This window comes from Jatropha curcas, chromosome 11, assembly GCF_041381405.1.
Source record: "Jatropha curcas cultivar XTBG-Jc1 chromosome 11, XTBG_Jcur_1.0, whole genome shotgun sequence".
Taxonomy (NCBI): domain Eukaryota; kingdom Viridiplantae; phylum Streptophyta; class Magnoliopsida; order Malpighiales; family Euphorbiaceae; genus Jatropha; species Jatropha curcas.
In genome coordinates, this window is record NC_143161.1 from 1,088,641 (window position 1) to 1,116,247 (window position 27,607).

At 34.2% G+C, this 27,607-nt stretch overlaps 4 protein-coding genes and 1 non-coding gene across 9 annotated transcripts; 2 read left to right on the top strand and 3 right to left on the bottom strand.

The window, feature by feature from the left end:
• The first annotated feature begins 59 nt into the window (after positions 1 to 59).
• APC4 (Transducin/WD40 repeat-like superfamily protein) lies at positions 60 to 8,811 on the top strand. Of its 2 annotated transcripts, XM_012236107.4 has the most exons (20): positions 60 to 308; positions 399 to 510; positions 856 to 947; positions 1,158 to 1,241; positions 1,468 to 1,707; positions 2,357 to 2,437; positions 2,528 to 2,679; positions 2,851 to 3,011; positions 3,108 to 3,208; positions 3,309 to 3,383; positions 3,901 to 4,080; positions 4,673 to 4,755; positions 4,873 to 4,971; positions 5,382 to 5,486; positions 5,803 to 5,941; positions 6,177 to 6,404; positions 6,480 to 6,632; positions 7,053 to 7,134; positions 8,313 to 8,421; positions 8,543 to 8,811. In XM_012236107.4, coding segments are annotated over exons 1-20 (2,346 nt in total). In that variant the 5' UTR covers positions 60 to 239; the 3' UTR covers positions 8,544 to 8,811. The 2 variants fall into 2 exon arrangements, with proteins under 2 accessions (XP_012091497.1, XP_020541301.1); XM_020685642.3 differs by lacking the exon at positions 4,873 to 4,971.
• Positions 8,812 to 9,329: 518 nt separating this feature from the next.
• On the bottom strand, positions 9,330 to 14,841 carry LOC105649465 (calmodulin-binding protein 60 B). 2 transcript variants are annotated; one of them, XM_012236109.4, is made up of 9 exons: positions 14,399 to 14,841; positions 13,944 to 14,056; positions 13,124 to 13,199; positions 12,864 to 12,925; positions 11,757 to 12,250; positions 11,448 to 11,608; positions 11,161 to 11,364; positions 10,624 to 10,861; positions 9,330 to 10,419 (listed from the first exon to the last, which is right to left on the bottom strand). In XM_012236109.4, exons 2-9 carry the CDS (start codon positions 14,054 to 14,056, stop codon positions 9,863 to 9,865), a joined length of 1,905 nt encoding a protein of 634 aa, XP_012091499.1. In that variant the 5' UTR covers positions 14,399 to 14,841; the 3' UTR covers positions 9,330 to 9,862. The 2 variants fall into 2 exon arrangements, with proteins under 2 accessions (XP_012091499.1, XP_012091500.1); XM_012236110.3 differs by lacking the exon at positions 14,399 to 14,841 and adding an exon at positions 14,251 to 14,392.
• Positions 14,842 to 17,098: 2,257 nt separating this feature from the next.
• TRNAG-UCC (transfer RNA glycine (anticodon UCC)) lies at positions 17,099 to 17,170 on the bottom strand. Its single transcript has one exon. It is a non-coding gene; the product is annotated as a tRNA-Gly (tRNA).
• Positions 17,171 to 17,618: 448 nt separating this feature from the next.
• LOC105649466 (ribosomal RNA-processing protein) lies at positions 17,619 to 20,363 on the bottom strand. The gene is made up of 4 exons (XM_012236112.4): positions 20,167 to 20,363; positions 19,965 to 20,070; positions 18,732 to 18,843; positions 17,619 to 18,242 (listed from the first exon to the last, which is right to left on the bottom strand). Exons 1-4 carry the CDS (start codon positions 20,286 to 20,288, stop codon positions 17,992 to 17,994), a joined length of 591 nt encoding a protein of 196 aa, XP_012091502.1. The 5' UTR covers positions 20,289 to 20,363; the 3' UTR covers positions 17,619 to 17,991.
• Positions 20,364 to 21,808: 1,445 nt separating this feature from the next.
• SPHK1 (sphingosine kinase 1) lies at positions 21,809 to 27,445 on the top strand. Of its 3 annotated transcripts, none has more exons than XM_012236114.4 (10): positions 21,809 to 22,188; positions 22,445 to 22,567; positions 22,658 to 22,758; positions 23,466 to 23,538; positions 24,061 to 24,147; positions 24,247 to 24,324; positions 24,501 to 24,571; positions 25,366 to 25,662; positions 26,641 to 26,763; positions 26,859 to 26,992. In XM_012236114.4, exons 1-10 carry the CDS (start codon positions 21,861 to 21,863, stop codon positions 26,892 to 26,894), a joined length of 1,317 nt encoding a protein of 438 aa, XP_012091504.1. In that variant the 5' UTR covers positions 21,809 to 21,860; the 3' UTR covers positions 26,895 to 26,992. The 3 variants fall into 3 exon arrangements, with proteins under 3 accessions (XP_012091504.1, XP_020541313.1, XP_012091503.1); XM_020685654.3 differs by lacking the exon at positions 26,859 to 26,992 and adding an exon at positions 26,999 to 27,445 and having other exon boundaries at positions 21,810 to 22,188; positions 25,486 to 25,662; XM_012236113.4 differs by lacking the exon at positions 26,859 to 26,992 and adding an exon at positions 26,999 to 27,445 and having other exon boundaries at positions 21,813 to 22,188.
• Positions 27,446 to 27,607: the final 162 nt, after the last annotated feature.

The window sequence follows — 27,607 nt, forward strand, 5'->3', positions numbered from 1 at the left end:
CCGGAAAGAAAAAGCATTGATAATTTGGGTTTGTGCGAGCTATAAAAACCCGCCCTGTAGTCTGTTTCCCACTTCATCGCCTAGCAACACTTCTGCTCCTACGCCACCGGCTACTTATTTTTTCTCCTTTAGTTCTTACTTCTACTTCACTAAATTCTTATGCTTCCACTTCTATTTCACTAAACGAAACACCGGTTACGGTTTCTACAACAGAATTTCTTTCGCATTTTTCTTCAATCATGGAAACTGACGAGGAGCAACCAGTGCTTCCATTTCAGCTTCAATTCGACAAACCCGTAGCCTCTCAGGTTTTTTATCCTACTTCCCAAATGTGGTTGTGTGTATATATCAGTGCACAGTCACTCACATTTTTTTTTTTTTCATAAATACTTTGATAGATTAAAATTGCTGAGTGGAACCCAGAGAAGGATTTATTAGCAATGGTGACAGAGGATTCAAAGGTTTTGCTCCATCGCTTCAATTGGCAGAGGTTATGGACCATCTCCCCTGGTATTTTATTTTTTCTACTATTTGATTACTTATGTATAAGAGATTGCTGCTTATGGAGTTTTGTATAAGCTTAGTTTTTAGATTTTAGGATTTTTATTTTCAGAATTCGCTTGTCATAAGCAAATATTTGGAGAAGGCAAGATGTCAACGACTGTAACCGTTTTTCTTCGCTGTGTTTCTTTGATCTGCTCTGATATATTGTTTAAATTTCCTAAACTGCTTGCGGTGCTGTTTACTTCACAATGGTGTCCTTCTCGTTTAACTTTATGTAATTTATTTGTCTATGCACAAGCAGACTTCAACCAGGCTAAAAGGCTGTTTAACGAATTCATGTATATTGTTTAGGAAAGTGCATTACATCATTATGCTGGCGTCCTGATGGTAAGGCGATAGCCGTTGGACTTGAAGATGGAACCATTTCCTTGCATGATGTCGAGGTGAATAGACTTCATTTAACTTCTTTTGAAATTTACTGCTTTGGTTTGGTTGGGTGGTCTTAAGCTTTTTTTTATACCATTTTACGTATTCATGGTGTTTGGTTGCTCTTATTCAGAAAATCTGTACTATGTATAATCCTTTTTTTTATTGATTTATTTGTTTACTTTGGTTTTATATTTTACTGATCTCCAGTACTATATGTCAAGCAGAATGGGAAGTTATTGAGGAGCTTGAAATCTCATACTGTTGCAGTTGTGTGTCTTAACTGGGAGGAGGATGGACAACTAAAAAGGGTATGCTGCTTCTTCTTCTTTTTTTTTTTGGCCATCCATAGGGATGAGATCTATCAACAGAATTCTTATCACCTTCTATTTGAAATTTACTCTCTTAAATACTAACAGATGAAAACATCTTCATTTTTTTTTTTCCAATTGGGTTGATCTGTTTATTTTTCTGTCTATTTTCTTATGAGTAGCAATTTATATCATTACTCCCATTCTCTTTTCATCTCAATTTCAGATTGATTGTTGTAACTTCTCAACATATGAAGACCGTACTCCTCGTTTCTTCCCTCCTGCTCCAAGGCCACCTAGGATGCCTGGTGTGGTGTCTGGGGATGCCGGTTTCATGGATGACAACGAAGATTCATACCAAGAGTTGTCAAATTCTTCATACCAGCAATTTAATATTTTATGTAGCGCTGACAGAGATGGAAGCATTTGCTTTAGTATTTTCGGAATATTTCCCATAGGAAAAATAGTAAGTTATTGATTAGTATTTTCATTCTTTTTGTAGCTATCTAATGTCAATTGTATCTCAACTTCTTTGAACCCAGTGGAATTCTATTCTGAAATAGTCAGTTGATTCTGACGATGTGATGAATTGTGATTTGTGAGACTATTATGAGATTTGTTAGTTCAGCAGTGTAGGAAACCATGCAGATAGATGAGTCCTTATGCTAAGTCTTAGGCTACAGGCCTACAACAGATGGATAAGAACAAGTCTAGGCTAAGGTAGTGAGTTATCTAAAGATGAGCAACTTTTGAATATATTGATTAATTCACAAAGGCATGAGTTGGTTGGAATATATTAAAGCTACCAGAATAACAGTTTCTATTTCTTAGGCCATTCAACACTTTTTCTCCTGCATTTGTTATTTTATTCGTAGGGGCTTATGGTAGATATTATTGGTATTATTGTGAGAAAATGTACTTCAGATTTTCTTGAAATAAAGTTCATAGCTGAATAATTGCAATACAAATATTGCTTAGTTGTTCCAAGTTTTTTATCAGTTAAAAGAATATATCAATTTATTTGCCTGAGAATCAAATTACGCTGTTCTAACACATCAAATTTCTCTGTTCTTCAGTATCATGTTTATTGTGTCACTTAGTTATCTCTAATACAGAATGTACACGACTTTTCTGTTCCTGCTCCCTTTGTGGATAAGCAATCTGTTTACCAGCTTATGAATGCTTCGAGTTGCAAGGTATGCGTATGCTGTATGCTGATAGCATTAACAAGTATATTTACCATGCTGAGGCAAGATAATGTTAATATATATATTTGTTTTCATTAGGTCGCTTTGTCAAAAGACCTTCGTCATATGATTGTCATGTGCTCAGGAGAACTTAATGATAATATGGTTGGATCGAGAGAAAATCAAATGGCTGGGGATGTTATGCATGGGTCACATGGCTTAGTTCTTGATACTTCCATCTTCTCAAAGAGGTAAGTTTTAAGGAAAGCACGATTACTCACTCTCTGTCTGTAGAACTATACATTTGTAATTTTCCCTTGTTGTGATTCATTCATCATTAAATTTCAAGCTTTTGACCTTTATGAATATTGGACTTGATATGAATATACAACACGAATAATTTACTCTCTTTATCATTGTAGGAAAAGTGAGCTCCATCAATTGGCCCAACAAGCTTCTAATATTGAGGAGTTAACCGAGGTTATCCGGGCATCATTATCAGTGATGTCAACACAGTGGTCAGATGCCATGCGTGTGTTTCATGAGAAGTTTGATTCGCTATCTAATTTGATTGTGGACCATGGTAAATGCAGATAAGGACACTAGATATCATTTTAGCAGTTGTGCAAACTGTTTGTTTTTAGTAATTTATTTATTGATTTTTGTCATTTGCATATAGCCCTGGACTCATCTCCCCAAGAGGAGTTTCTGAGCCTTTTAGGTGGCGCTCGGACTAGTCCTGCAGTACATCAATTTCTGGTTAATACTCTTGGTGAAGTGGTATGCTTGGCTTATCAAAATTTATTTTTCTTAAGAGGAAATTGTAACTATATATTTGGCTCAATCCTTTTTAATGTTTCTTTTTCTTCTTGGTTGACAGGGTGTGAAGCGTGTATCAAAAGTTGTTTGTGGTGCTGGGAAAGAACTTCAGCGTATTGTTCTTGATCATATTCAGGTGCATTATTGCATTCTTTTAACCTGTTAATTCAGTATTCAGGTTAGGGAGCATTTTCTAGAATCTGGTGGATCAGTTAGTACATTATCATCAGGATATAACCAAACTTATTGTGCATGTATGCCAGAGATATTGACTTTTGACAGTCAAGATATTTATGAATACATATATCCTAGAATAGTTTGCTATTTGCCAGCAATCTGATTCACTGAATAAAATAACATATCCACACTGCACATCTATATGAACTATGTCTATGTTCCATACTGCACTTCTATGCTTGTTACTCTTATATGTATGGTATAATGTATCATTTTGCTATATTTTAACTGTTGGTTTGTGTTGTTTGCTTATCTCATAAAATTATTAAAGTAGAAGCCTTGTTGATGGCATATGAATTATTAAGTCTTTAATTTTCCTTTGGCCTTCTATTTTTTCATGCTGATTTGGCTTTGTTTGTTCTGTTCCCATACCAAGAAGGCTTGAGTAACAACTAAGATAAATATTTATTTCCCAGCCTGCTGCAGAAATAATTGCATTTAGAATGGGAGAACTAAGAGGCCTGTCAAGATGGCGTGCTCGCTACCAAGGTATTGGTTTGGATGAGATGCTCATCAATAATGCAACAGAAAAATCAGGCATGATGCTAGTACAAATTGAACGGTTTATGAGGGTTCTTTCATCCGTGGAGCAACAGGTATTGTGATTTGAGGAAGTTAAACTAGTTTCTTGAGGTGTTTCGAACTAGTAAATTAGTCTTCTTCAACTCTATGAAAGAATGGAGATTAGAAGGAACTGAACTGCTGAAAATAGTTGCAGTTTAGAAATGCATTTTTTTTTACTAGAATGCTTTAAGTCCTTATTCTTGAATATAAGATTCAATTTAGTTTAATTGTAGATTTTTTTAAGAACATTTGCTTTTAATAATATGGAGTCAATCAATACTGAAATGGATGACTAACACATGAAAATTTTGTGGCAAGGCTACATGCCCCAACATACTTGTGTGAGATGCCTGAATCAAATTTGGAACAGTTTCTAGATTTGCAACAAAAACCTTTAGGTGGTTGCACTGGATTTATATGGCTTTTAGGTAAGTTATATTTATGTAGGCATTAATCACCCTTGCTTTCCAGGAGGATGAGGATTGTGGCATTACAAAATTATTTGTTATGGGATTAGATAGATTTCTATGGAAAGAAGTTGTCCAAAATCGAAGAAGGCACTTCCCCTTTCGTGAAATCACAAACTAACTCTGTTTTACCTCCAATATTCTTTTGTCTTTTCAGTTCTCAAATTTCTTCAATTGGCTGCTTAAATGTATAAAACTACTTATGCAAGAACCAAGTGATCAGCTTCTGCCATACAACAGGTGGTTTTTTTTTTTTTTTTTTTTTTTTTTTTTTGTTCAATTCAGACATCCTTTTTCACATTCAATCTGGTGACTATCATCAATTTTTGTGGTCATTTTCTTTTTACTTTTTGGCAGCGAACTTGTTGTCATATTCTTGAAGTTCTTATATGATCAAGATCCAGTAAGGCAGTTGCTAGAACTATCTGAAGTCAGTCATAATATTGAAGTTGATTTGTAAGCTGTCTATTCAACTGAAGTCAATTTACAGCTTCTTTTCTCCCACCAATCTTGCCTGTAACATTTCACAGATTGCTATCATAAGCAAACCATGCAAGATTGTAAAATCCTAAGTTGGACATCCACATCATGAAGTAGCTTTGTAAGCTATATTTAACAAACTAAAAGTCTAGTGAAATCTGCTTTTCAATCAAGCTAAAACTAAGATACAATGTTTCAGCATAGAACTGTCTACTTCTATCATTTGATCGAATGTTGAAAGATGAACTTCCAGTTAAGCTCCTGTGTCTAAAGACACTCTCAATAGCATGCTTTTTTGCTAAGGACATGCTTTGATGTTTCACATGGATGCAAATGTTTATAAATTTAGTTTAGTCCAAATAATTCAACACTGCTAAATTTTTCAGGGAAACTATGCAAAGAGTTAAAGAATTAGTTCAGTTTGGAGGCTTTTCAGACTCTGAATATCTGAGAAGGACATTAGCTAAAGAATTTCAGCAAATGGAGTCTAGGTATATCTTCTTCTTTTGATGCATAATCTATCGAACGGTGAATTGTGGTGTTGGGGAGGTAACCATCATGAAATATACAAAATATACTTCTAAGGCTACTACCAGCAAACAAATTCCTAAAATGGTGATGATATTGTTGGGTGTTGAAGATACATGTGACTCTATTATCAGTTTAAACGAGCAAATCAAAAGTAAACACAACTAGCTTAAGCAAGCACTTGGTTGTTATCAGCTAATTTATATTACATTCTTCTTTGTTGACAAAATTTGACTTTTCATACTTACAAGCTATGAATTTATGGCTCCATAAGTTTAGCTTCAAGGAGGCTTTTCACATGCCCTTTAATACAATCTCGAGAAAAATACTATGCAAGGATTTGCTGCCGCTGTTTCCACTTCCGTCCTCATCAGCATCTACATCCATAACAATTCCTATGTCAATATCATTCTACGAGGTACTTTTCTTTTCCTCTGGATAAATTGCTATGAGCTGCCTACTAATTTCATTTTTGTTCTCTCCCTCTCTTGCTCAAGTGGGTGTTAATTTGCAATTGCATGACAATTGGGTGATTAATGCCAAATCAATTTGTAATGCTATACCATTTCATCCATTGTACTATATATTTAACCTCATCCATGAAAACTTTTTGTTTAGTTCTAATATTTCTTTTTTTCATTTTTCTCCTGTAGGAAGACTCCCAATCAGTTTCATCTAATCAGACTTGTCAACATGATCTTATTGATTACATATGCTTCCAAGTACCAAATGAACCTTCTTCAGATATTTCAAATTGTATAGGCATAATGAGAGGGTTTACGAATGATCCGAGCAGTTTAAAGGAGAGCTATACTTCATTGGAAGCCATATTGTTGTCTATTCCTGCTGGTTATGACTGTGTTGATCTTTCTTTATATAAGGTGAAATATTACAAAACGTGGTCTTTTAGGTCCATTCTTGTGTGATTGCTATATAACCTGCATTGCTTAAAACAGGATACTCAAATTGTCTTGTTACTAAATGGGACTGTCACATCATCTGAAAGCTCTGGAGATGCATGTATGATGATTTTGCAAGCTAATGACCTTCCATTTATATCTATTTCAAGGTCGACTTCTTTGAAGATGTGGAAATCGCATCAACTTAGGGTAACTTCTGCGACTTGTACTCTTAACTGCAATTCTTGGGTTGCATAGCCTGTGGCAAAACCTCAATGTTTTCTAGTGCTATTGCAGTTCATCTTTTCTATATGTGTCGTTTTCACGTGTCTGAAACTTTTGAATCTGTTTTAACTTATGCTTAAGCTACTTGGTAGTCCCTCCCATATCTAAGTTTTGTAGCTTATTAGAGCCTTGAAGTTCTATATTGTTTTATCCCATGCTTAAGCTTCTCAGTCACCACTATGCTTATAATGTCATCAGTCAACTTCTTGTGTAGTGTATTAAGATCTACGGGAATATGTATTTGACTTATTAACTTGTGTTAGAATTCTCAGGTTAAATGATATTTTCTTCTTTTGGGAAAAAAAACAAAAAAGACCTTACTCTTCCAATATTTTGGGTATTCAGGATGCTGTCGTGCAGCTGCAAATGGAGAATGAAAAGGTTCGCTATATTCCTCATTCTGTAATTGCTCCCTTGGCTGTCAGTGGTAAGCTTTCCTCATGGCTCAGTTTCATATTGTACTTGTAGAATTTCATGGATAGCGGTTCTGGAGTTTTACGGATAGAAATTGGAAATCTCAAGTGAATTAATTGACTAATGATTTTAATGTGGACACATCTAGAACATTTTCAACATTTACTCATTGTTTGGGACAAATGAATTCCACAAATTCCTAGAATTGAAATCTATATTTTTTTTTTTCATTCCAAACACAAAAATATGGAGTTCTAAATGAATTCCACAAAATATGGATTTCTAAATGAACTCCACAAAATTTTGTGGAATTCATTTAGAAATCCATATTTTTGTGTTTGCAATGAAAAAAAATATAGATTTCAATTCTAGGAATTCAATTCCATGGAATTAGACATGATTATATCAAATTTCACAAAAATAGATTAAATTTTCAAATGAATTTCACAAAACTAAGGAATCTAACTTTTTATGACAAAACTACCATTCTCTATCTACAAATTTAATTTTACAATTTTTTTACTTATTTGAATTATTTACTTTATCAAATTTGACCAAATTTTATTTTTTTGGAAACATTTTTTTCTTATTATTATGTTTTTATTTTAATATTTTTTAGCATTTTTTACTATCGATGAGAAGATTCAAGTTAAATATCCATTTATCACTAAATTAAATTCAACAATTTTATTAATATTATTTTTATTTTATATATTTATTTTAATAAAAATATAAAAAATTATATAGCATAACATAAATATAATTAGTGTTTATCATTTATTTTTGTGAAATTACTATTTGAATGATATTTTAGGAAATAAAAGCAAATAAATTTCAAATTATGAATTTGTTTCATACATGTTTACGTGGAATTCAATTGAATTACATATTTTAAATTAATCATGCTAAACATGAAAATTCATTTACAAATGAATTTCATCTTTTAAATTCATTTATATCAAACGGAGCATTATATTTGTGCTTTGATTCCATAAATCCTTAATTAATCAACAAATACTGGAACTTTTGGTGGTAAATTTATCATTTGATAATCTCATCATCAATGTCTATTAACATATTAAACATTTATATTTTCCCGTGGTTATTATTTCAATAATTTTTTAGTATTTTACTGCTACCTTCCAGTTGTAACTAGTTTCTTGATGTTATTGTGAAAATCTTACGTAACAGCATCCAGAGGTGTAGCCTGCATTTTTGCTGCAAGAAAACGCGCCTTGGTTTACATCTTGGAGGAAGATGAAGATGAAGTTCCAGAAACAGAATGGCTGCCTCCCTCTTGGTGAGTTCTATCAGAACAAATCGGTAGTTTTATAAATTTGGCTTATTCTATATTCATTAAAGGTATAGCTCTGTTATTTGCAATAGATATGAAATTTAAATTAATCAATATTTTTTATCAGATGATTACAATTTCATGCTTGGATAAGGAAATCGCTAAAATGCCATCGTAAGGATGACCAAACTCGTAAGAAGAGGCGCGTGAGATGAAGAGTTGAAGGAGATATTTATTGGCACTAAACAACTTCTGCACCCTTTGGAATGTCGTTTATTTTGTATTTTATGTAAAAAATAAAAAATAAAAAGTATAACGACTGTATGAGCTTTTGTCGTTTATACGACCAACCCTTAAGGGTTTAGAGTAACAACCGTGCGCCATTTTGTTCGTTCTTATGGTTCTGCAAGTTCGGTTTGTTCAGTGTCTTTTGTCCCAAATAAAATATCCTTTTAGAAAAATTCGTCATTTTGGCCACCCGCTACTCAAAAGGACCAACCAATTCTTTGGAACGCAGAAGGTCCTTTATTATTGTCGTTTCTGTTAAAAAAAAAAAAAAAAAAAAGAAAAAAAGAAGAAAACGAAGTAACAATTGCGTCGACTGTCGAGCAAACAGCTTGGCACATGCGATAAAGAATTGATTGAGCTTTTTGATGGCGAAAGCCCTAAACTGAAATAAAAGCAAAGTTTGTGGATTTTTCTCGATTCTAGATAATGTTTATTGTTTTCATCTTAAACGTATTTTAGATCGTAATGCATTGGTCGCTAATAGCCTGTAACTGCATGTGATGTCGCTCATGAATTCTGTGAATAAAATGCTTTGGTAAATATAATCTGCCTTCCATGAATTCACAAAGAAATCGATTAGGACTGCTTGTGGTAAAAACAGGTTACAAGTTAAAACACCAGACATATATCATAAAGGTTACATTGGGCAATTTCATCCCTATCACCAATTATTTTATTGCTAAAAAGGAACAATAAATACAAGCCGTTCATTTTTGTTGGACTTTACTAAACACAACAGAATAAGAACGTAACAAGATAAAGTAAGTTGCAGATAAAATTAGCCTCTAGATTCTATCCTATCTGCTTCACACGCTAAGTTTTCCAGTTACAGGAAAAGCCCAAGTGAAAAATATTAGAACAAATATCACCAATCGAATCAGTTGCTCTTCAAAACTCAACACTGAGAATGCTCAAGGGAGCATCACCTTGAGATGAAGACAACTACTGAACAGCTAGATAGACGATATGAGCTTACTGTGCGGTGAAAACTGTACAAAGAGAGGGCTCCAGATGCAAGGATTATAATCCAAGAATAGCAGGAAGACCCTACCCAGCCCTGGAGGCTAGAAACCGTGGAAGCATTAAGATAGGAATTGGGCTGGAAAGGACGAAGCTTGCTAACACTGAAACCTGGCCAGTATCGCTTCGCAGGCCATCCTTAAGGATCATCTAACTCAACAAGCTGAGCTCGCCTCTCAGCAGCCTTTTTCCTAATAAAGATGCCCCATCTGAGGGCTGCCTTGAGTTTGAGCCAACCAAGGACAGCTTTGCCTGATGAACGGGATTGATCATCACCCACGCTGTAGTTTGGAGATAGGGCAGGCATGTATGCTGATGAGTAAGGGTACCCATCTTCAGTTGTGTTGAAGGAGTTAAGGCCCTGACCTCCCATGTTAAATATGCGAAGAAGATGCTGCATATCTTCACTTTCAAGCATCTCATGGCTTCTCATTCGAATATCTTCCTCTTGCAAAAAGTCCTCAGCTCCCCTATAAGAAGTAAGGTTCGGTGCACAAACACCTTGAAAGCTGGATGTCGATGACTGTGGTGGGCCGAGTGCCGGTATATTGTCACTTCTTGGTAATTGAGCTTGCTGTGAAGTACTACCTAGGGGGTTTTGCAGAGGTAATGAAGCAGCATCAAATTGAAAAGGCATGTTTTGATTTCCAGTATGCGGCTGCATTGAAAACCTTGCAGCCATACTCTCATTGTAACCTAGAGAGAGAGAGAGAGAGAGAGAGAGAGAGAGAGAGAGAGAGAGAGAGCATTCAGTCAGCAACGGAACCAATGGTGAACTTGGTACTAAATTTCAATATGAAAAGCTATAAAATAGGCACCAAGAAATGTATCACGTCTTTCAATCCCATTTACCATATGTTATAATACATATGATGATGATTCTGAACTTAAAAACTGTACCTCCAACAGTTGGACCCGAGTCCATAGCAGGCTGCTCTGGAGGCACTGGAACTGATATGGTCGGTAAAGTAACTTGATGGTCATAAGAGTTCAAATAGTCCTGTTGACTGGTAGGAATATCAATTTGGGAAGCAGCTATGTTCTCATTCTCCTTAAAGTCTAGAAGTGTTTTGCCATCATACTCTATAACATGCATCCAATTCTCATACGCCTTCTTCACCAATTCATCCACATGCACCTGCAAAAACCAAATCCCTCACAAATTTTTCAAAGTTCACCTTTTTGTCCCTCTATTTTTCTTGGTTCATGAGGGATCCTGAAAAATTTTTTCTTAGCCAGATTTGAAAAATAATTATTTATTGCATACTATCATAACCAAGTTTATTTAGTTTTAAAAAGTGCAAAATTTAGGAACCCAGTATCATTGGGAAAAAAAAGTCCCATCAAAATTAATAGGGCATGCACAGTAGTTCCTATGCTAGCTGTGCCCTGCTTGGTCCCCCAGCACAGTGGAGTTTCCATTGCAGGATTATGTACCTTCTGGCTGTCAGAAAGAGATTCTGCTGAATAGTACTGTCCATTAGCAATTAAGCCACTCAACTCATAGATATTGTTGAAAACAACACCAACATTCTTTGCATCATCAGGATAGTACACGTAAAGTTTCCCACTCAGAACACAAGTCTTCGCATGCTCTACAAGAACATCCCACATCTTATTTGACATGCCACTTCCAAGAATCTGCAGAAAATGAGCAAAAGATAAATCATAAATAAGAATACATGAATTAGCACTCAAAATTGACAACCAAATTAAATTCTTACATTCCTCAATCTCTGAGAGTCCCTGACTACAAGCCGTAAGAAGTCTTCAACAGTAAATATCCCAGCTTTATTCAGCCTCTTGTGGAAAGATCCATCCTTCCCAATCTTCTCCAATCTCCAGACCTCATCATTTAATGCAGGTGGATAATGTTTCTTGTATACTTCGAAAGAAATAAAAGAAGAAAAAAAAATGGGGGAGAGGGGGGAAGGAAAGGAAGATTTAGAATCTCTCAGATAGAATAGTACAAGCAAAAGGATAAAAACCATGAAATATGTTTCACAGATAGAAGCAATAAATTATGAGCTCACATTCTCCCCGGTGATCCTTGACAGTAAAGGCATCAGTTTTGGCTTCACGAATACGAACCCCTTCACAATAGCCTGGGGAAACCTTCAATCCTAGCCTAAACTTCCTGCTTCTAATCCAGCTTGAGTTGTCAGTAAATGTCAACTCTCCTAGAGTTCCTACACCTTCTTTCAGCGTCACTTGCAAATCCCCAGTTAGGAGTGGCCTCTTCCCCTCACGCTCTTTAACTATATGAGAGTCAAATTCTTCCTGAGTCCAGTTATCAACATCTTCATTATTAAAATCACCTTCAAGAACAATAACATCTAATTTCACTGAGGATTCAGGACCAAATGTGACAACATGGCCTGTATTTGCATCAATCAACACAATATGGATTGCAGCACCCTGCTCCCCTTCGACTTTCCCACCAGTAAAGAGAGGAAGGGACATCCTGGATCTGAAGTGCAACTGCAAGTTTCTTCCATCAGGCCCCCCTATACATTTTGGAGAAGATCTGCATTTTCTCAACCATTAGAGAAACAAACTAGTAATGCAGAGGCATATAATGAATTCAAAAGAACAAAACGCAACCATCTAATTCACATAGTTAAGAATCAATCAATTAGGAGTAACGCTCGACAATTCTCAATATGTAACAGAAAAAGGCCCACATGAAAAGTGTAGAAGGAATATCTAGAAAAATAATATTATCCCATTGACTTTAGGCTCTAAGAGAGCCAAGTTCCACCGTTGAAAAAGTAAAGCAGATTTACCTGTAGGAAATTTCATAATGTAACTGAAAATGAGGTGGAGACAATAGAATTGAACTGATTAAAGCAGTACAGCAAACAAAAGGGGTGACAAGGTCTATCTTCACACTGATTCAAGCAATGCAAAATACAAATTCAAGTCCTAGTCACGGTAATGTTGGTGTCTATAAAACGTCATTTTGACATATCTAGCAGAAATGCTGAGATAGAATCTCCAATCCTTCATGCATACTAGTCAGTAGAAGAAAATTCAAAAATATGCAAGCATAAGCACACCAAATACATAAAGAAAGCACCATCAAGTCTGATTCTGATTCAGTAGAGTATTATTTTAACAAGCAGAAAAATGGTGCATACTTTCCAGTAAGTTTGGCTGGGCCTCCTAATTTTGCTAGAGCACGCTCCACTTCTTCACTAACCTGCTTAGCATTGAAGACAGGTAAAAGTAAAAAATCTATCCACAAAGAAAGAAAAAGGCTTGACTAAAACTAACTGGTCATAAAATAAGTGTGATTAGCCCTTGGAGATGTTGTAATTAGAAAATAAAATGATGAGAAAATAGTTGCTCTAAATCCTTCAACAGTATAAAAAAACCACAAGGATGCAATTTATCTTACAACTCTCCTAAGAATAGGCTCCAGTGATGAGCAAAGTTTCTGCAGACTATCCACCTTGAGAGCTTCAACAATAACGCTGCAACACAGTTGAGAAATGTGGAGGATTTTAAACCAATATTCAATAAATAAAATGCTAACCATAGAACACAACCATTCTCCTCAAGCAAGAAGGAAAAGATGCTTATAAAGACAGTTTGAAACAAACGAAGTCAGACAAGGGCTGTTAAACAAATTTGCATTTCGAAAAGTGCAATACAGGAAAAAAAAAACCATGCTAAAGAATTGCAGATAAATATTGTATAAGTAAAGACTATAAGTACAAGAATGGATTCCAATTTAGTATGTTCATAATCACAAACTGAGAAGACATGCTGCCAAACTGAAACAAGATAACAAAATTTGGAAAAAAAAAAAAAAAAACACACTACTAAAATTAGGTATTTTTCGTGTAAGCAATCCAAGTTTCTGGTTCATTTCCCAGTTGATCTCGTTAGAGTTTCAATCCAATGAGAACAATACATTTTGGTTGTTTTGCTTTCCAAAACCTACTCAAAATATAAAGCTTTGTCAGTTCAACAATTATAAGCTGATGAGTTTACTAAATAATTCTACAAAAATGAAGTTCAGGTAGATTCCAAGAAGCAGAAATCATTAGAAATTCAGGAATCAACAGACAATGTCTTCAACCAAAACAAGTAACTGAACTGACAGTTGCTCGATAGTCAAAGCTTGTAAGAAAATTTAAAAAAAAAAAAAAAAAAAAAGAAATAACTAACAAAATCTTACTTATCAAAAGGGAAACAAAAATAAATAAATGCACCTAGCTAAAGCAGGCCGTTTTCTATCAGGCTGGCCTTCGTCACCAGAACTTGAATCTAGTCCTCTCTTCTCTCTCGCCATACTAGTCGATCTCTCCATGAACCTCGTTTGCATCTTCACCACGTTTGGTTTCCGAGGAAAAAAAAAAAGAATAACAAGTTGAGAAACTTTGCAATTGACAAATAACTTTATGTTTATAACAAACAAATTAAGGAACAGGAAACCAGAAAACCAAATAAATATGAAGATATAGTAAAGCGCGTAGGTGTGCATGTATTTGTTCGATTGTATTGTAATATCCACTTTACCAAAAACTGAGACTTATTGCATGATCCGAAATTCGAAATTCGAAAGGAGAAATCAGAGAATAACAAAAGAGGAAAGAACTTTATCTTTTATCTGAGTTGAGAGAGAAAAAGAGAGACGACAAAGTAAGCGGGAAAGTGAATTCGATACCTCCAAGAGAAAATTCCATTTTAAATTTTGTGAGAATCTGAGAAATTTCCAGGAAGCGTCTGCGAATTTTCACTATCGAAAGAACTTGCAAAGAGATTTCGTCATTTTCTGGGTGCTCATATCATTAGCAACAATGACGGCTGTCTCTAGTTAAACAGTAAGGGGGACCAAAACCGAAAAGGAAAGGAAAGAGAGAATCTCTTGCCTCAGGGTTTAGCGCTTTGTGAGAGTTGGTGGATTTGAGTCAGTAGATATTCGGGACGAGGCGAGCGAAGCCATCCGGGCCGTTGGATTGGTAGAAGATTATTTTCCGGGAATCTTTTTTGAATTTTATTTCGCCTTTTTGCCACAACACACGTGAGTGCTGGAAACGGTTCTCTGTGTTTTTGTTGTGCGTTATGTGTTGTGTGCATCAATAGGGAGGGAGTAACAGTGTTTTTTCTGTTAATGTTGGAAAAACTCACTCTCTGCTAACGATAGAGATGAGACAGGGTGAGCGAGTGGGGCTACGGAATACTTAGAAGCTGCCGTAAGCAGGTCGACCGCTGCTAAACTCACCGATCGCCAAGCATAGATTCCCCCTCCATATCCAGGAAGGAAGAAATTATCATTTCTAATTCTACCTGAATGAATATTTTCAGATTCGAAATTTTCATTGCAAAAATCATTCATAAAAATCCATAATAATCTTTAAATTTTTCTTTTAAAAAAAATATATTCAAGTTGTTTACATATTTAAATAATTAATTAAATATTTAACTCTCCATAATGTATGGGTATAATATAAATAGAAGAGAAATACTGAGATTAAAAAACAAAGGTTAAATTTAATAATGACTTTCTACTAAAAATATATCGTAATAAAACATTAACATTTAAATTTAATTAGAAATTTTAATATTAAAATTATAACAGTAACTCATATTTCAATTTAATTAATAATTTTAAAAAATATTAAAAACTTAAACGAAAACTACATTATTATTATTATTATTATTATTATTATTATTATTATTATTATTATATATATACATATATATATATATATATATATATATATATATATATATATATATATATATATATATAACGAATATAATCAATATGGAAAGTACATTTCAAAAAAATATAAGATCTTTAATAAACCACGTAACATATACTAAAATCTTGTTATTTTTGAGGATTTTTTTTTTTATAATATACGGGCAATCAAATATGATCTAGTTGGTCTTTATAATTTTTATAAAAAGTGTAGAAAATGAAAAATTTCGAATTCAAAACATTAGAATATTATTCTTTTTTAGACATAATAAAGATAAGTTTAATCTATATCTTAATCTTCAAATTCAAACCTCTTTAATTATTTAAAAATAATAAATAAATAATTTTCTAATCTTTTTATTATTTAAATTCAAGATCTCCTATTGAAAGAAATTATAAATCTTTATCAATTTTAAAGTTGATATTATTTGTAATAACAACCGTATCCTTTGTGAATTGTGAATTTGTGATTGCGAGTTGACAATAATGGGGTGATATTTTACTATTTTAATGAAAAATTGAATTGAATGGGACATATTTATCTTGTGTTTTTCGAAACAGCCTCTTCAACATTGAATGCTCTGCTTTTCACAGATCTGTTTGGCTTCTTATCCTGTCCATCGTACTGGCAAAACTAGAATAAAATAACAAAAAAAAAAAAAAAAAAAACCTGTAATAACTGGCAGATCAGATGTTGACACGTCGTGAACGTTTTTTCTATTGGGTGTATATTGTCATGAAAAATTCACGAGCAATGCTAAAATACAGCTGCGACTGCAATTGTATAACCTGGAGTCCGTCTGGACAGCCATTGCCATTGGAGACACATGCTCTAACACTGACCAGAATTCGCAATTCACACACAATGGGTCAGTTTCGGACCCGTTAATTTAACAACCTTGTAAGAATTACTCGGAGTGAACGTGAAAATATTTGTGCTAATGTGGATGTTATTGCCGACAGTACTATCGCATGATCGTTAGCACAGTGCTAGTAAACACACTAAACAAGAACATGTTAAGAAGATAAGTTTTTTTTTTTTTTTTTTTTTTGAAAAAGAAGATAGGTTTCCTTGAGTTGACAATTAATATCCATTGCTTTTATTATTACTAAATAGAAAATACTTAATTGATGGAGGATACTATGTGTTACAAATAACTCAGTGTTACACAATAAGATTAACTCATCATTAACTCTCTAAATTAACGGAAATTTTTATGATTTTAAAGATAGATCGCGGTATTAAAAAAATTATTGTTCTTTGTTATTGATTAGTCCATTTTTTATCTATTTTATTAGTAAATAAACAATATTAGATAAATGCCTTCAATGTACCCATTTGTCCTTTTCTTTTGTACGGAAAAAAAAAAACAGGAACAAGCAGAAAAACAAATGTAACCAAATCATATAATTATTGCAGGGCACAACTAAACGGCGTAGGGAAAGCAGTGAGATTTACTCCCAAGTCTCACCCACTTTTGTTCATACTTGAGAAGAGGGACCAGATAAGGAACTAACTAGCCTAACTGCGCCACACTAAGGGGACCAGATAGAGACCTAGCCTCGCTCTTTCGAAACCGACAAAGGCGACCATATAGAGAACTAGCCTCACTGTTTCTGAACCCGACAAAGTTAAATAGATGAAAAGAAAAAAGAAAATGCGTTTGCCGGGAGTCGAACCCGGGTCTATTGCTTGGAAGGCAATTATCCTAACCGTTGGACTACAAACGCTTGACTGGAAGCTTTAGCCCAATCAACTAATTTGAAAATTCTACTTATCCAAGGTTTAAATATTGCAGTATCATTTCATTGAAACTGAAGCTTGTGTAGTCTATATAAGCTTACATTTTATTTAAATTGAACTTGGAACTTGTGAATTGTAGATGGTCTAGCACAGCTTGATGGGCTTGTGACCTTATGCTTCACCAGAGAATTCCTTCAAATTCCATGTACAATCAGAGATAGGCTGTTGTTTATTAAAAAGCCATATCAAGAACCTCTAGCAACAATAGAGGCAATATGGACCCACAAAGGTCACAGTTCTGCAAAAGCCATGGCCAGTACTTGTACAACATCAAATGCAGAGTCAAATTGCACAGTTCGCTGCCTTATCCTCCCTGGAATCTCTCATAAAGTTACCCAGAGACCACAAGCTGTTATATTCAAAGACAAAGCAGCATGAAACACAAGTGTACATAAATAAATGCCTATAAATTGCAAGAATACAAAGAAAGGACCATGTACTCAAACCATCATTAATGCCAGCTTCGCATGATCCTTAGGAAAAGACAGTACGAAAAATTTACTAAGAATATGTTCAAAAGCACATGACTCAAAATTTGAAAAAAATTGGTAGACAATATATCAGTTCTAACCATAAACATACATCAGGTCAAGAGTAAATTCAACAACTGAGCTTTCATATCACGAAATCCATGAATGCAACTCCAACTTTAATGGCCTAGCAGGATGTATCGGCGATTGTGCTTGTTATGCCTTATATTGCCAGTAGAAAAACAATTTGATCCACATTTCACTTTGTAGGAAGGCAACTACCGCTTCTTGTTCTTTTTCTTTGCTTTCTTTTTGTCTCTCTTATTGTGTGGCTTTGACTGTGACTTGTGCTTTGAGGCTTTCTTGAAAGACTTCTTTTTACTTACGCCTAAATTGTGCTTCTTATCGACTCCAGTCAATATTGGCACTGCTGTCAGCGTTTTCTCACTCCCAAGATCCTTATCTTCTCGAGAAATCTCACTGGTTGTCACAGTAACTTTCATATCTCCATTGTCATACTCCATTGTTCCTTTTGCAGATAAAAAAAAAAAAAAAAAAATCAAATCACATATCAAATAGGTACAAAGGTTAAGCTATGTATTACATGATCTATCGGCTATGATCTAGGGAAGTGCCAAAAGATTCTCATCTTATATACTCCCTGGATGCTATGTTCAACGGTATTTTGAAATAATATGATTTCCAATTATTAGTTTATGTAACAATACCTCGTCTCTTTGTAATTAGTCACATTAAATAAGATTAATCTAGACACCTGTCATGCAAGCAAGATTTGCTGGATTAAACAAGTATGTGTATTCTGCATCCCAAAAGCAGTTTGTTAATATATATACATATATATATATTCCCCAAGGCAATAACACGCTGATGGCAAAGTTAGCACAACAGAGATATTGACAAATGGTGGTGCAGCTAATTCCAAGGGCTTAATAATTTAATATATTCTCAAGTGGCATGGACGTCTCATATCCATCAGCTTCCAGTTAGTAGAAAATACCATTTACTGATGCAGTTGGCTCAGTTTCTTCACCATCTTTGTGGAACTCAGCACTTTCATCAGATGCAGGTGGAGCTCCTCCATATAAAGCAAATTCTCTTTCCAGTTTCCTCTGCAAACATGTCAGGCAGAAAAGCTGAGAGAAAGAAAACTTGGGATCTTCTCTTCAATTACATGAGAAAGATTGATGCATTGTGATGCCATGTGAAATAAAAATCACAACAAAAGATTAGCAGCCTAAAATAAAAATAAAATAAACAAAGCAAGACAAAACTGAAGGTTAATCAGAATCAGCTTTTATCTTTCCCCAATTCCCTTTCAATAAATTTTTCTCCACTCATGTCAGATTGCTAAATTAGGTTTCAATAGCTACATGAGAAGTTTTAAAGTTGTCTAATTCAGAAAGATTATGAGGGGGGAACCATGCATCCTTCAAAGGAGTAGCAGGGGGCAAATTGGATACAATTCTCATTGGTGCTTATCACCAACAATTTGGAGCAAAATTTTTCCCTTCTGAACATAAGAGTGAATTAGCCTTCTGTTTTCCCTCACTAATGTCATAGGCTCAATGAAAGATGTACCACCTAAAGTCTCCATAAACAATGGGCACACTAGAATTGAAAGCTTGCTGATTGCCAAATGATCACCAGAGTGCTCATTTGACCACATGTTAACACTAATGCACAAAACAAATTGACCACATGTATAATTGAAATTGCTTCAACCAAAGTAATTTTTTTATTAGGGAAGAAATTTTAATATAAGCTAGGTGCATTCAGGTATACGCACTCACCTGGCCAAATTTTGGACTACCAAACAAACAGAAAACCTCAAATTCTTATTAATGATTCCATTCATTATAAGATATCATTCTCTAAAAATAGTCTCATTGAACAACCATTTCTTAAAGCATCTCCAGGCAATTGAACTTCATTGTTAGTATTTAAGAACAAAAACCATTGCTCCCAATGCTCACCATATTATATCAATATCGTTACCATGAAATGAAACCCTACGAGCTACATTTCTAGTTTTCTGCCGTTAACTAGCAGGCTGGCTTTATCAATGTCTATAGCTTCTAATGAGGCAATTTATAGTGTCTTAACGTGCCATCAACAGACTTACTGTTGCCAGAAGGAACAGGTATCCAATTAGAAACTATAAATATCTACCAATTTCAAGCATAAACCAAAAAAAAACAAAAAGAGACATTCAGGTAAAAATTATACAAACCTTTTTGCGCTGCTCGATACGTTTGCGCCTTAAGGCCTCCTCTTGCTGCTTCTGGGCTTCCTTTCTCCTCTTCTTCTTCCTCTTGTGAAACCCTGTCACGTAGTCCCTTAACAAACGAACCCCAAATGAGCCAGACCACCAATGGTGCCAACAAAGCAAGTTTAGCGGTGAAAACAAAACGCATAATAACACAGCGTATTACCTGAGATCTTTCTCGTTGAAAGATACAGCCAAAGCTTTGTTCTTAAGAGCACGCTTGTTTATGTGACGAGCTCGGACCGCTGGTAGCTGTGGTTCTGCTTCTTCAATTTGGCCTTCCATCATAGATAGTAATTTGCAAGTTCTCCCTTTGCGGGGAGTTTAGAAATTAGAATCGGGCGATTGTGCACCGGGTTAGCAAATCGGTTCTAGGCTTCTACCCGAGTAAGTGCTGTAGAGCTTAAAAACGGGTCCATTTACGTATCCGTCCTGCTGACTTTGGATTGTTCGTGGGCCGCTTGAATGCACTTTTCGCAATTTTATAAGCCCTAAAATTTTTGTTTCATATGCAGATTTTAAATGCAATGAGACATATATTGAAGTATTAAATTATATAAATTTTCAAATTTTTTATTTATTGAGAAATTAAATATATTGAAATAAAATTATGAAGTATACAACTTGGATGATCCTTTTTAATCTCACAAAATTACTGAAAATTTTCGTGAAAATCAATAAAATCATAACATAAATTTAAAACTTATGAATAATAAATGTTTAATTCATAATTTTTGACCAGCAATGATTCTAATTGTTCATATGACAGAAGGACCAGTGCACTAACAAGGCGTCAAAAGATATATATTAGTGATATTTTAAATGATTAAAATCACTTATTTCAAATACATAAAATTTACAAAAGTAGAGTGTTTCATCATTTATTTAAAATAAGTGATTTAATCAGTAATACAAGGGAAAAAAAAAAAAAAAAACATGCTATCAATATACCAATAGAACTCTAAATTATCTCCAACTTACTTTCCAAAATCTAAAAATTACTTTTAAAAGGAAAAAAAAAAAAAAAAAAAAAGGAAGGAGATCTAATGCATAACTATGATATATGGAAAAATTTTAGAGAATTATATGAGGGTATCTTCTTGAAACAATAAAGACAAGCTTAGTATATAAATCATTTGTTTGAAAACTAATTATACAATGATTTAATTCAAAAAATTACAATTTGTCAACTTTTATCCTAAAAATAGATAATTTATGGAAAATAAATTATTCTTGAAATATTATAAATTATATTATTTTTAAATTTAATCTTCAATATACCATACTAAAATTCAAATTATAAATATCATTATCCTATATATTATACGGTCTTTTAAAAATTATAGAGATTGATTTGAGTAGAGAGATTTTAAATTCTTTAAGCAAACTTTCAAAAAAAAAAAAAAAACAATAGAGTATTTATTATTATTGATATTTAAAATCTATCATATAAGTAAATTATTGTTATGAACACTTCCTTAAAGGCTGGAATGGAATAATAAAAAAAAAGTAAACAAATGAAATGAATTCTTAATTTATATAATTCATGTGTAAAATTAATTTAATTATTTCAAATAAAATGAATCATGCTTAAAAGTTAACTTAAAAATTATTTTTACGAAATAATAATTAAGTTTCAAGAAGTATATCATTCTATTCTAAGAAACAAACAAAGAAATATCATTCACGATAAAAAAATAGGCGCGCGGCCAACGAACATCAGCTGGCGTACAACTCGAAGCAATCAAACAGTACGGGTTCACACATTACTAAAAGGCAAAAGCCGCCAGCCACCAACCCGGTTCTCTATATAAACCAAACCGCACTAACAAGAAGCGAAACGAACTAACTACCTTGTAGATGGATGAGTCTGAGAGCACGCCCGAGCTCATTATGTCCGACCGGGTCACCGTCAACGGAACCATTACCGAGTTGACTCTAACTGCAGACGGAAAGCTCCAGTGGACGGAGAGAGGTCAACGGTGTTTGACCATCGAAAAGGAGGTGCTTGGATTTGTAATTGAGGGAGCTAAAATAAGGATCAAGGCTATTGTGGATAGCGGAGATGGCATCTGCTGTGGAGGCAGTAAGGGAGCTCTGGTGAGGAAGGATTTCGTATTCCAGTCTCTGCATGAGGACTCGCCGAGAGTTTGGTGCCATCGTCTCCGCGATTACATCGACTCTCTCGGTAACTCCTTTTGCCTCTGTTTTGTTTCATTTTTTTTTTCAATTGAAAAATCATAACAAAAGATGAGAAAAGTTGGAGTTTCAATCTGGATTAACTGAGTAAAGGTAAATGGTCAATGCAACATTAGCTGCTTATCATTTGTTTTTTCAGTTAAATAGCAATCTTATAATGCTCTATTTGGTGGTTGTGAATCAGTAGGACAGGATGAGAAAACTTGAAACTTTGAACAACAAAATGAAACTTTAATTTTTTACAGGTCGACCAAAGAGGCTGTTTATATTTGTGAATCCATTTGGGGGAAACAAATCTGCAACAAAGGTTTTTCTTGATGTAGTAAAACCGTTACTTGAAGATGCTGATATACAAATTACAGTGCAAGGTCCAGATTTGTGCATATTGGTTATTGATGGTTACCTATTCTAGGATTGTTGTTCATTACTCTTATGCTTTACTTATATTTACTGATCAGAAACCAAACATCAGCTCCATGCCAAGGAGGTTGCTAGCACCCTTGATCTTACCAAATATGATGGCATTGTTTGTGTTAGCGGAGATGGTATCCTTGTTGAGGTTAGTCGGCTCTGCCTAGTTTCAAAACTAATAGCATTTTGCATTTTTATTGTGAAAATGACAAGTTTTGGACTTAATCTGTCTGCTGCTGAAGCAACTTATTTTTATAAGAATGTTTTTTGGGGTTACTTAAATAATTTGCTATGATATTTTCATTTATAACTTTGAAGGAAAATATGCCAAGAAGTTGAAAATGATTGAACATTTCTCTATGGAAGTTTGAGATTGTCCTTCGTTTCAGCTTTTAATTTAAATGGTAGATATTTCATTTTCACATGTTTTTACTGTCATAGCGGTTGAAGTCTCTTGATTTATGTACAATTTAAAATGTTAGAGAGACAAACTACTTTGAATGTGATTTTACATTTGAAGTTAGAGCCCTGTTAAAAGATTTGTGAACTCTAGAAAAAAGTATTGCAACCTTATCCTGCCGATGGAATAGCATGCATTGTCATCTATGCATTCTTTCGCTGCTTGCTCCACCTTGCTACTTGGAGATTTAGGTCTATAAGGAATAACTGTCAATTAGATTGCAACAATTGCCGCTGGATGTGTGACTAAAGTTTTATTTTGAAAGCTAGAGTTCCTTTATTCTTGTCTTGCATTTTGCCTTTAGACAAGTTTTATTTATTTTTCTTATCGCTAAATTATGGACTTCTAGTCATTTCTGTTCCTTTCTCCTTCTTACTAGCTTCACTTTTTAGTAGGTGGTAAATGGACTTTTAGCAAGAGAAGACTGGAGTGATGCAATAAAGGTGCCTCTTGGAATGGTTCCTGCAGGTTTTTTTATCCTTATCTCTGTTTTAATACATAAGTATTGTGTGGCATGAACTCTTCTCAGATCATAGTTTATGAAATGGTCAGTGTGTGTGTAATTCATTGAACTTGTATTTGATGAGTGAGTTATTAAGTTGCTGCAAGGTGTTTTAGATTTCTATGGCATTAAGTCTATCTTATCAACTACTGGTGGTCGAAATTTAAAATTTTAAAATGATTCTGACTGGGACAAGCAATTAGATGAGCTTAATTTAACTGCTTCTCTTTGCAAATGAGATACAGTCGGCTTTGTGCCGGACAACCATGTTTTATTGACTTTGTGCTGTATAACCATGTCTTATTGTTGAAACTGAGGCCATTTGTCATGCAAGCCATATGTCTGGTCCATTGCACTCATTATGATTATGGACCTTTTAGTTTGTTAACCTCATCCTGTTAAAAAGTGGTGGTGGTTTTTCATTGCGCAAATCCAACTGCACAGAATTTCTGTTTCTGATGTTTTACATGCCCTATATCTGGGTGTAGGTACAGGAAATGGAATGGTAAAGTCTCTTCTTGATTCAGTTGGTGAACCTTGTAAACCATCTAACGCCATACTTGCAATAATACGAGGTTAAACATAGGGTTTTGAACATTTCCTGTTTTTGTCTTTATCATTTATTGCAATTTATTGCTCAAAGGATTTTTACTTCATGATTTACTTGCTGGCAGGCCATAAGTGTTCACTGGATGTAGCTACTATCTTACAGGGAGAAACCAAATTTTTCAGTGTCCTGATGCTTTCTTGGGGTACAAATATAATCTTCTTGTGTACTAATTTCTATAGTTGAAGGAGGAATCTTAATGCTCCTAATACTTAACTTGGATTTAATGTTGGTTTCCATAAAGAATTTCTCTAGCTTTAACCCTGGGGCAACTGGAAAGCCAAATTACTATTATTTTTTATTGCGTTTATTTTATTTCAGGTTTGGTAGCAGATGTTGACATTGAGTCAGAAAAGTACAGGTGGATGGGAAGTATTCGGCTTGATTTTTATGTACGCTCTTCTTTTTTCTTACCTTTCCCTCTTAATGTTCTATTTCATTGTGCAACTCTTTTCTTCTTTCACATTTTATACATGTAATGTCTTTTCAGATACTTGCATGAGTTTCAGCCTGAAATTTATAGTTCAGGTAAAGTTAAGGGATAAATTATTTTTAAGACAAGTTACCATGCTTAGAATATTCCCTATAACCTTTAATTCTCCCTTAGTGTGTTGGGCATGAAAGTTAAAAAAAAAAAAAAAATTAATTGTTTGATTTTTATTGGTTTTCTAGCCAGACAGATATAGCATAGTAAATTTTGTTCTGTTGAATGAAGTAGCTGTTTTTATGAAACCTGTTGTTGCACTGCAATAGGAGTTGTTCACAATACTTTTTCAAGAGTCACGTTATCAAGCTTTTGTAAAGGGAATGAGTTTGCCTTAGCCAGATAGTGTGATGGGCTTTTCTCTTCCACAATTAAATAAATTAGAGCTTTATTTTGATTGAAGTTCACTTGCTTCCCCAAATTATTAACTAGGATTAATTTGATTGACCAATATATGCAGCTGTCATGCATCTGTGGCTCCTTTTCCTTTTCGACAGATACTTTACTTTTCCTTTTCAGTTGTAATAAATGCATGCAGCAGATCCTCTGTTGCATGGTGCAATGATTGAATTGATGTTAGGACCACGAATCTCTTTTTGGTTTTGTTATTCAAGGCTAGTTACGAGGCTTGGTTGGTTTGGTGGTGTATTATTAAAAATTTAATTATTTTTCTGTCCTTTGCTTTTCTCCTTCCATTTATAGGCTCTGCAACGGATATTCCACCTCAGGCATTATAACGGGAGTATTTCTTTTGTGCCTGGACCTGGCTTTGAAACTTATGGAGAACCAACTAATTATAATGCTGAATTTGCTGGAAAACAGAATATTTGCAATCCCAGCCAAGAACAGCCTGTTAAGGCACAACAACGTGGTTACCAGGGATCAGATGCTGACTTGATCAGTCTGGATTGGAGGACAATCAGTGGGCCATTTGTTTCAATCTGGCTCCATAATGTACCTTGGGGTGGGGAGGATATCATGGCAGCGCCTGATGCAAAGGTTTGTCATAACCCTCTGGTTTCGCATTCTGCTTTGTCTTCATGACGCAGGCCAATCCCTGACCATCTATTTTTTCATTTGCATTTCCATGGAATTTTTATCAAAGAGTTTAAGTTATTTATTTTACGCAGTTATCTTTTAAAATTTGTGATGCTTCTTGACTTGTATATAAACTATCATACTTGGAAATGTAGAATTTTGGGTTGATGTAAATCTGGAACCAAATTCATGAATGGCTTTATTATCAGATTCTAGCATATCCTTTTAGTGTAAGATGCACTCCTTCTGAGAGGGAGCTCATGAGCTTGTTTGGTATATTTTTGAATTTCATGAACTTCTATAGAATTCATTTAAAAATCTAAAGTTTCTTGTTTGGTATATTTTTGAATTTCATGAACTTCTATAGAATTCATTTACAAATCTAAAGTTTCTTGTTTGGTAGGACTGGATATTTATTTGGAGTTCCACATTTTTAATTCATCAGGTGGTTATGCTTAGATCAAATTCTAACAAAATTGCAAATTAATTCTAAACTTGAAAAGAGTACAAGTTACTACTAAAACTAGTGAATTTTAAATACCAGCTAGTGAAGTTACATATTTAAACTGAATTCTGTGATTAATCCAAGCATGAAATTTCATTTGTAAATGAATTATCCTTAATGAAATTTATTTGCAAATAAAATGAATTTAATATGAATACAACTCAAACACTATGTAAAAGTAAAGTCCTCCGTTGCTCTGTTCTTTTGCTGTTGTTGCATCCTGCCGCTAGATTAGTAGCTGTATGGAAAATGAACCATAATGCTCAATTTAAAGTCTTTTTATTTCTCTTTAAGAGCCTCATCCAATTCTAGATAGTGGCTATTTGTCTGCTTTTAAAGCTTAATCCAATTCTTGATGGTTTTCTCTCACTGCCTCCCTGTTCTTTCCTTGTAAAAGCAACATTATAAAATTTATATTGCCTGTTGATTTTCAGTTCTCGGATGGTTATTTGGATTTAATACTCATCAAGGAATGCCCAAAATTACCCTTGCTAAAATTGATGACCGAGATGAGTAGTGGAGGTCACGTCAAATCACCCTATGTCATATACATTAAGGTTAGTCAACCGTATTTTCAGAATTGATTACATTTTATCTTGTTTACTTGCATATTATACAACCTCTTTTTTGTTTTTTTCTTCTCTCCTTTCAGTTTGATGCACATTGCTTGGATTATGTTGAGAGTTGATGTTTGTAAATTTTGGATTTATCCTTAAATGTTGGAATGGATATAGGGACTGAGAAATCCTTGTATATGAATGTATTCATCTCGTGTTTTGCAACAAACGGCAGGTGAAAGCTTTCATACTGGAACCTGGTCCTCGCGCTGAGGATCCAACCAAGGGAGGGATCATAGATGTAGATGGTGAGGTACTTGCCAGAGGAAATGGATCATATAAGTGTGAAGAGAAGACTTTGATGGTCTATGACAAGCTTCAAATAACAGTAGACAAAGGTTTAGCTACTCTATTTTCTCCGGCATGACAAATCAAGAAGTTTCATATGTACTTGATATCATAATTTCATTGGATTTTACAATTGGAATGGAAGTTTCATCACCTGTCATTATTATTATTATTATTTTAAATGTATATATTTTACATGTATATAACCACAAATGGGAAAATAATACAGCAATGAAAATGAGATTGTAAAGGAAATAGTAACATTCTTTAACTGGTCGCTGGCTGCCTAGGGCCTAGGGCTTTATATGAATCCAGGTTTGTTGAGTTGAGCTCATTTACAGTTTCTAGTTTAAAAATTATTAATATTTCTATTTTTTTTGGCCTCTTTTACAGTCTTCAACTTGAGCTCGACCTGAGTTTAAGTGATTAAAAAAAAAAAAAAATTGAAATTGAATATTTGTGAAGCATAGAATTGAACCTGATGAACCTTCATTGA

Excerpts from the sequence above, each read along its gene's own strand:
- APC4 (XM_012236107.4), top strand. The coding sequence starts at position 240 with ATGGAAACTGACGAGGAGCAACCAGTGCTTCCATTTCAGCTTCAATTC. Across the intron at positions 511-855 it reads GTTATGGACCATCTCCCCTG|GAAAGTGCATTACATCATTA; the intron begins GTATTTTATTTT and ends TATATTGTTTAG. Across the intron at positions 3,012-3,107 it reads TAATTTGATTGTGGACCATG|CCCTGGACTCATCTCCCCAA; the intron begins GTAAATGCAGAT and ends ATTTGCATATAG.
- LOC105649465 (XM_012236109.4), bottom strand. The coding sequence starts at position 14,056 with ATGCAAACGAGGTTCATGGAGAGATCGACTAGTATGGCGAGAGAGAAG. Across the intron at positions 13,200-13,943 it reads AAACGGCCTGCTTTAGCTAG|CGTTATTGTTGAAGCTCTCA; the intron begins GTGCATTTATTT and ends ACTGTGTTGCAG. Across the intron at positions 12,251-12,863 it reads CCAGCCAAACTTACTGGAAA|ATCTTCTCCAAAATGTATAG; the intron begins GTATGCACCATT and ends GAGAAAATGCAG.
- LOC105649466 (XM_012236112.4), bottom strand. The coding sequence starts at position 20,288 with ATGATGGAAGGCCAAATTGAAGAAGCAGAACCACAGCTACCAGCGGTC. Across the intron at positions 18,844-19,964 it reads GTATCGAGCAGCGCAAAAAG|AGGAAACTGGAAAGAGAATT; the intron begins GTTTGTATAATT and ends ACATGTTTGCAG. Across the intron at positions 18,243-18,731 it reads GCCAACTGCATCAGTAAATG|GAACAATGGAGTATGACAAT; the intron begins GTATTTTCTACT and ends TATCTGCAAAAG.
- SPHK1 (XM_012236113.4), top strand. The coding sequence starts at position 21,861 with ATGGATGAGTCTGAGAGCACGCCCGAGCTCATTATGTCCGACCGGGTC. Across the intron at positions 24,148-24,246 it reads CATACTTGCAATAATACGAG|GCCATAAGTGTTCACTGGAT; the intron begins GTTAAACATAGG and ends ACTTGCTGGCAG. Across the intron at positions 24,325-24,500 it reads TGTCCTGATGCTTTCTTGGG|GTTTGGTAGCAGATGTTGAC; the intron begins GTACAAATATAA and ends ATTTTATTTCAG.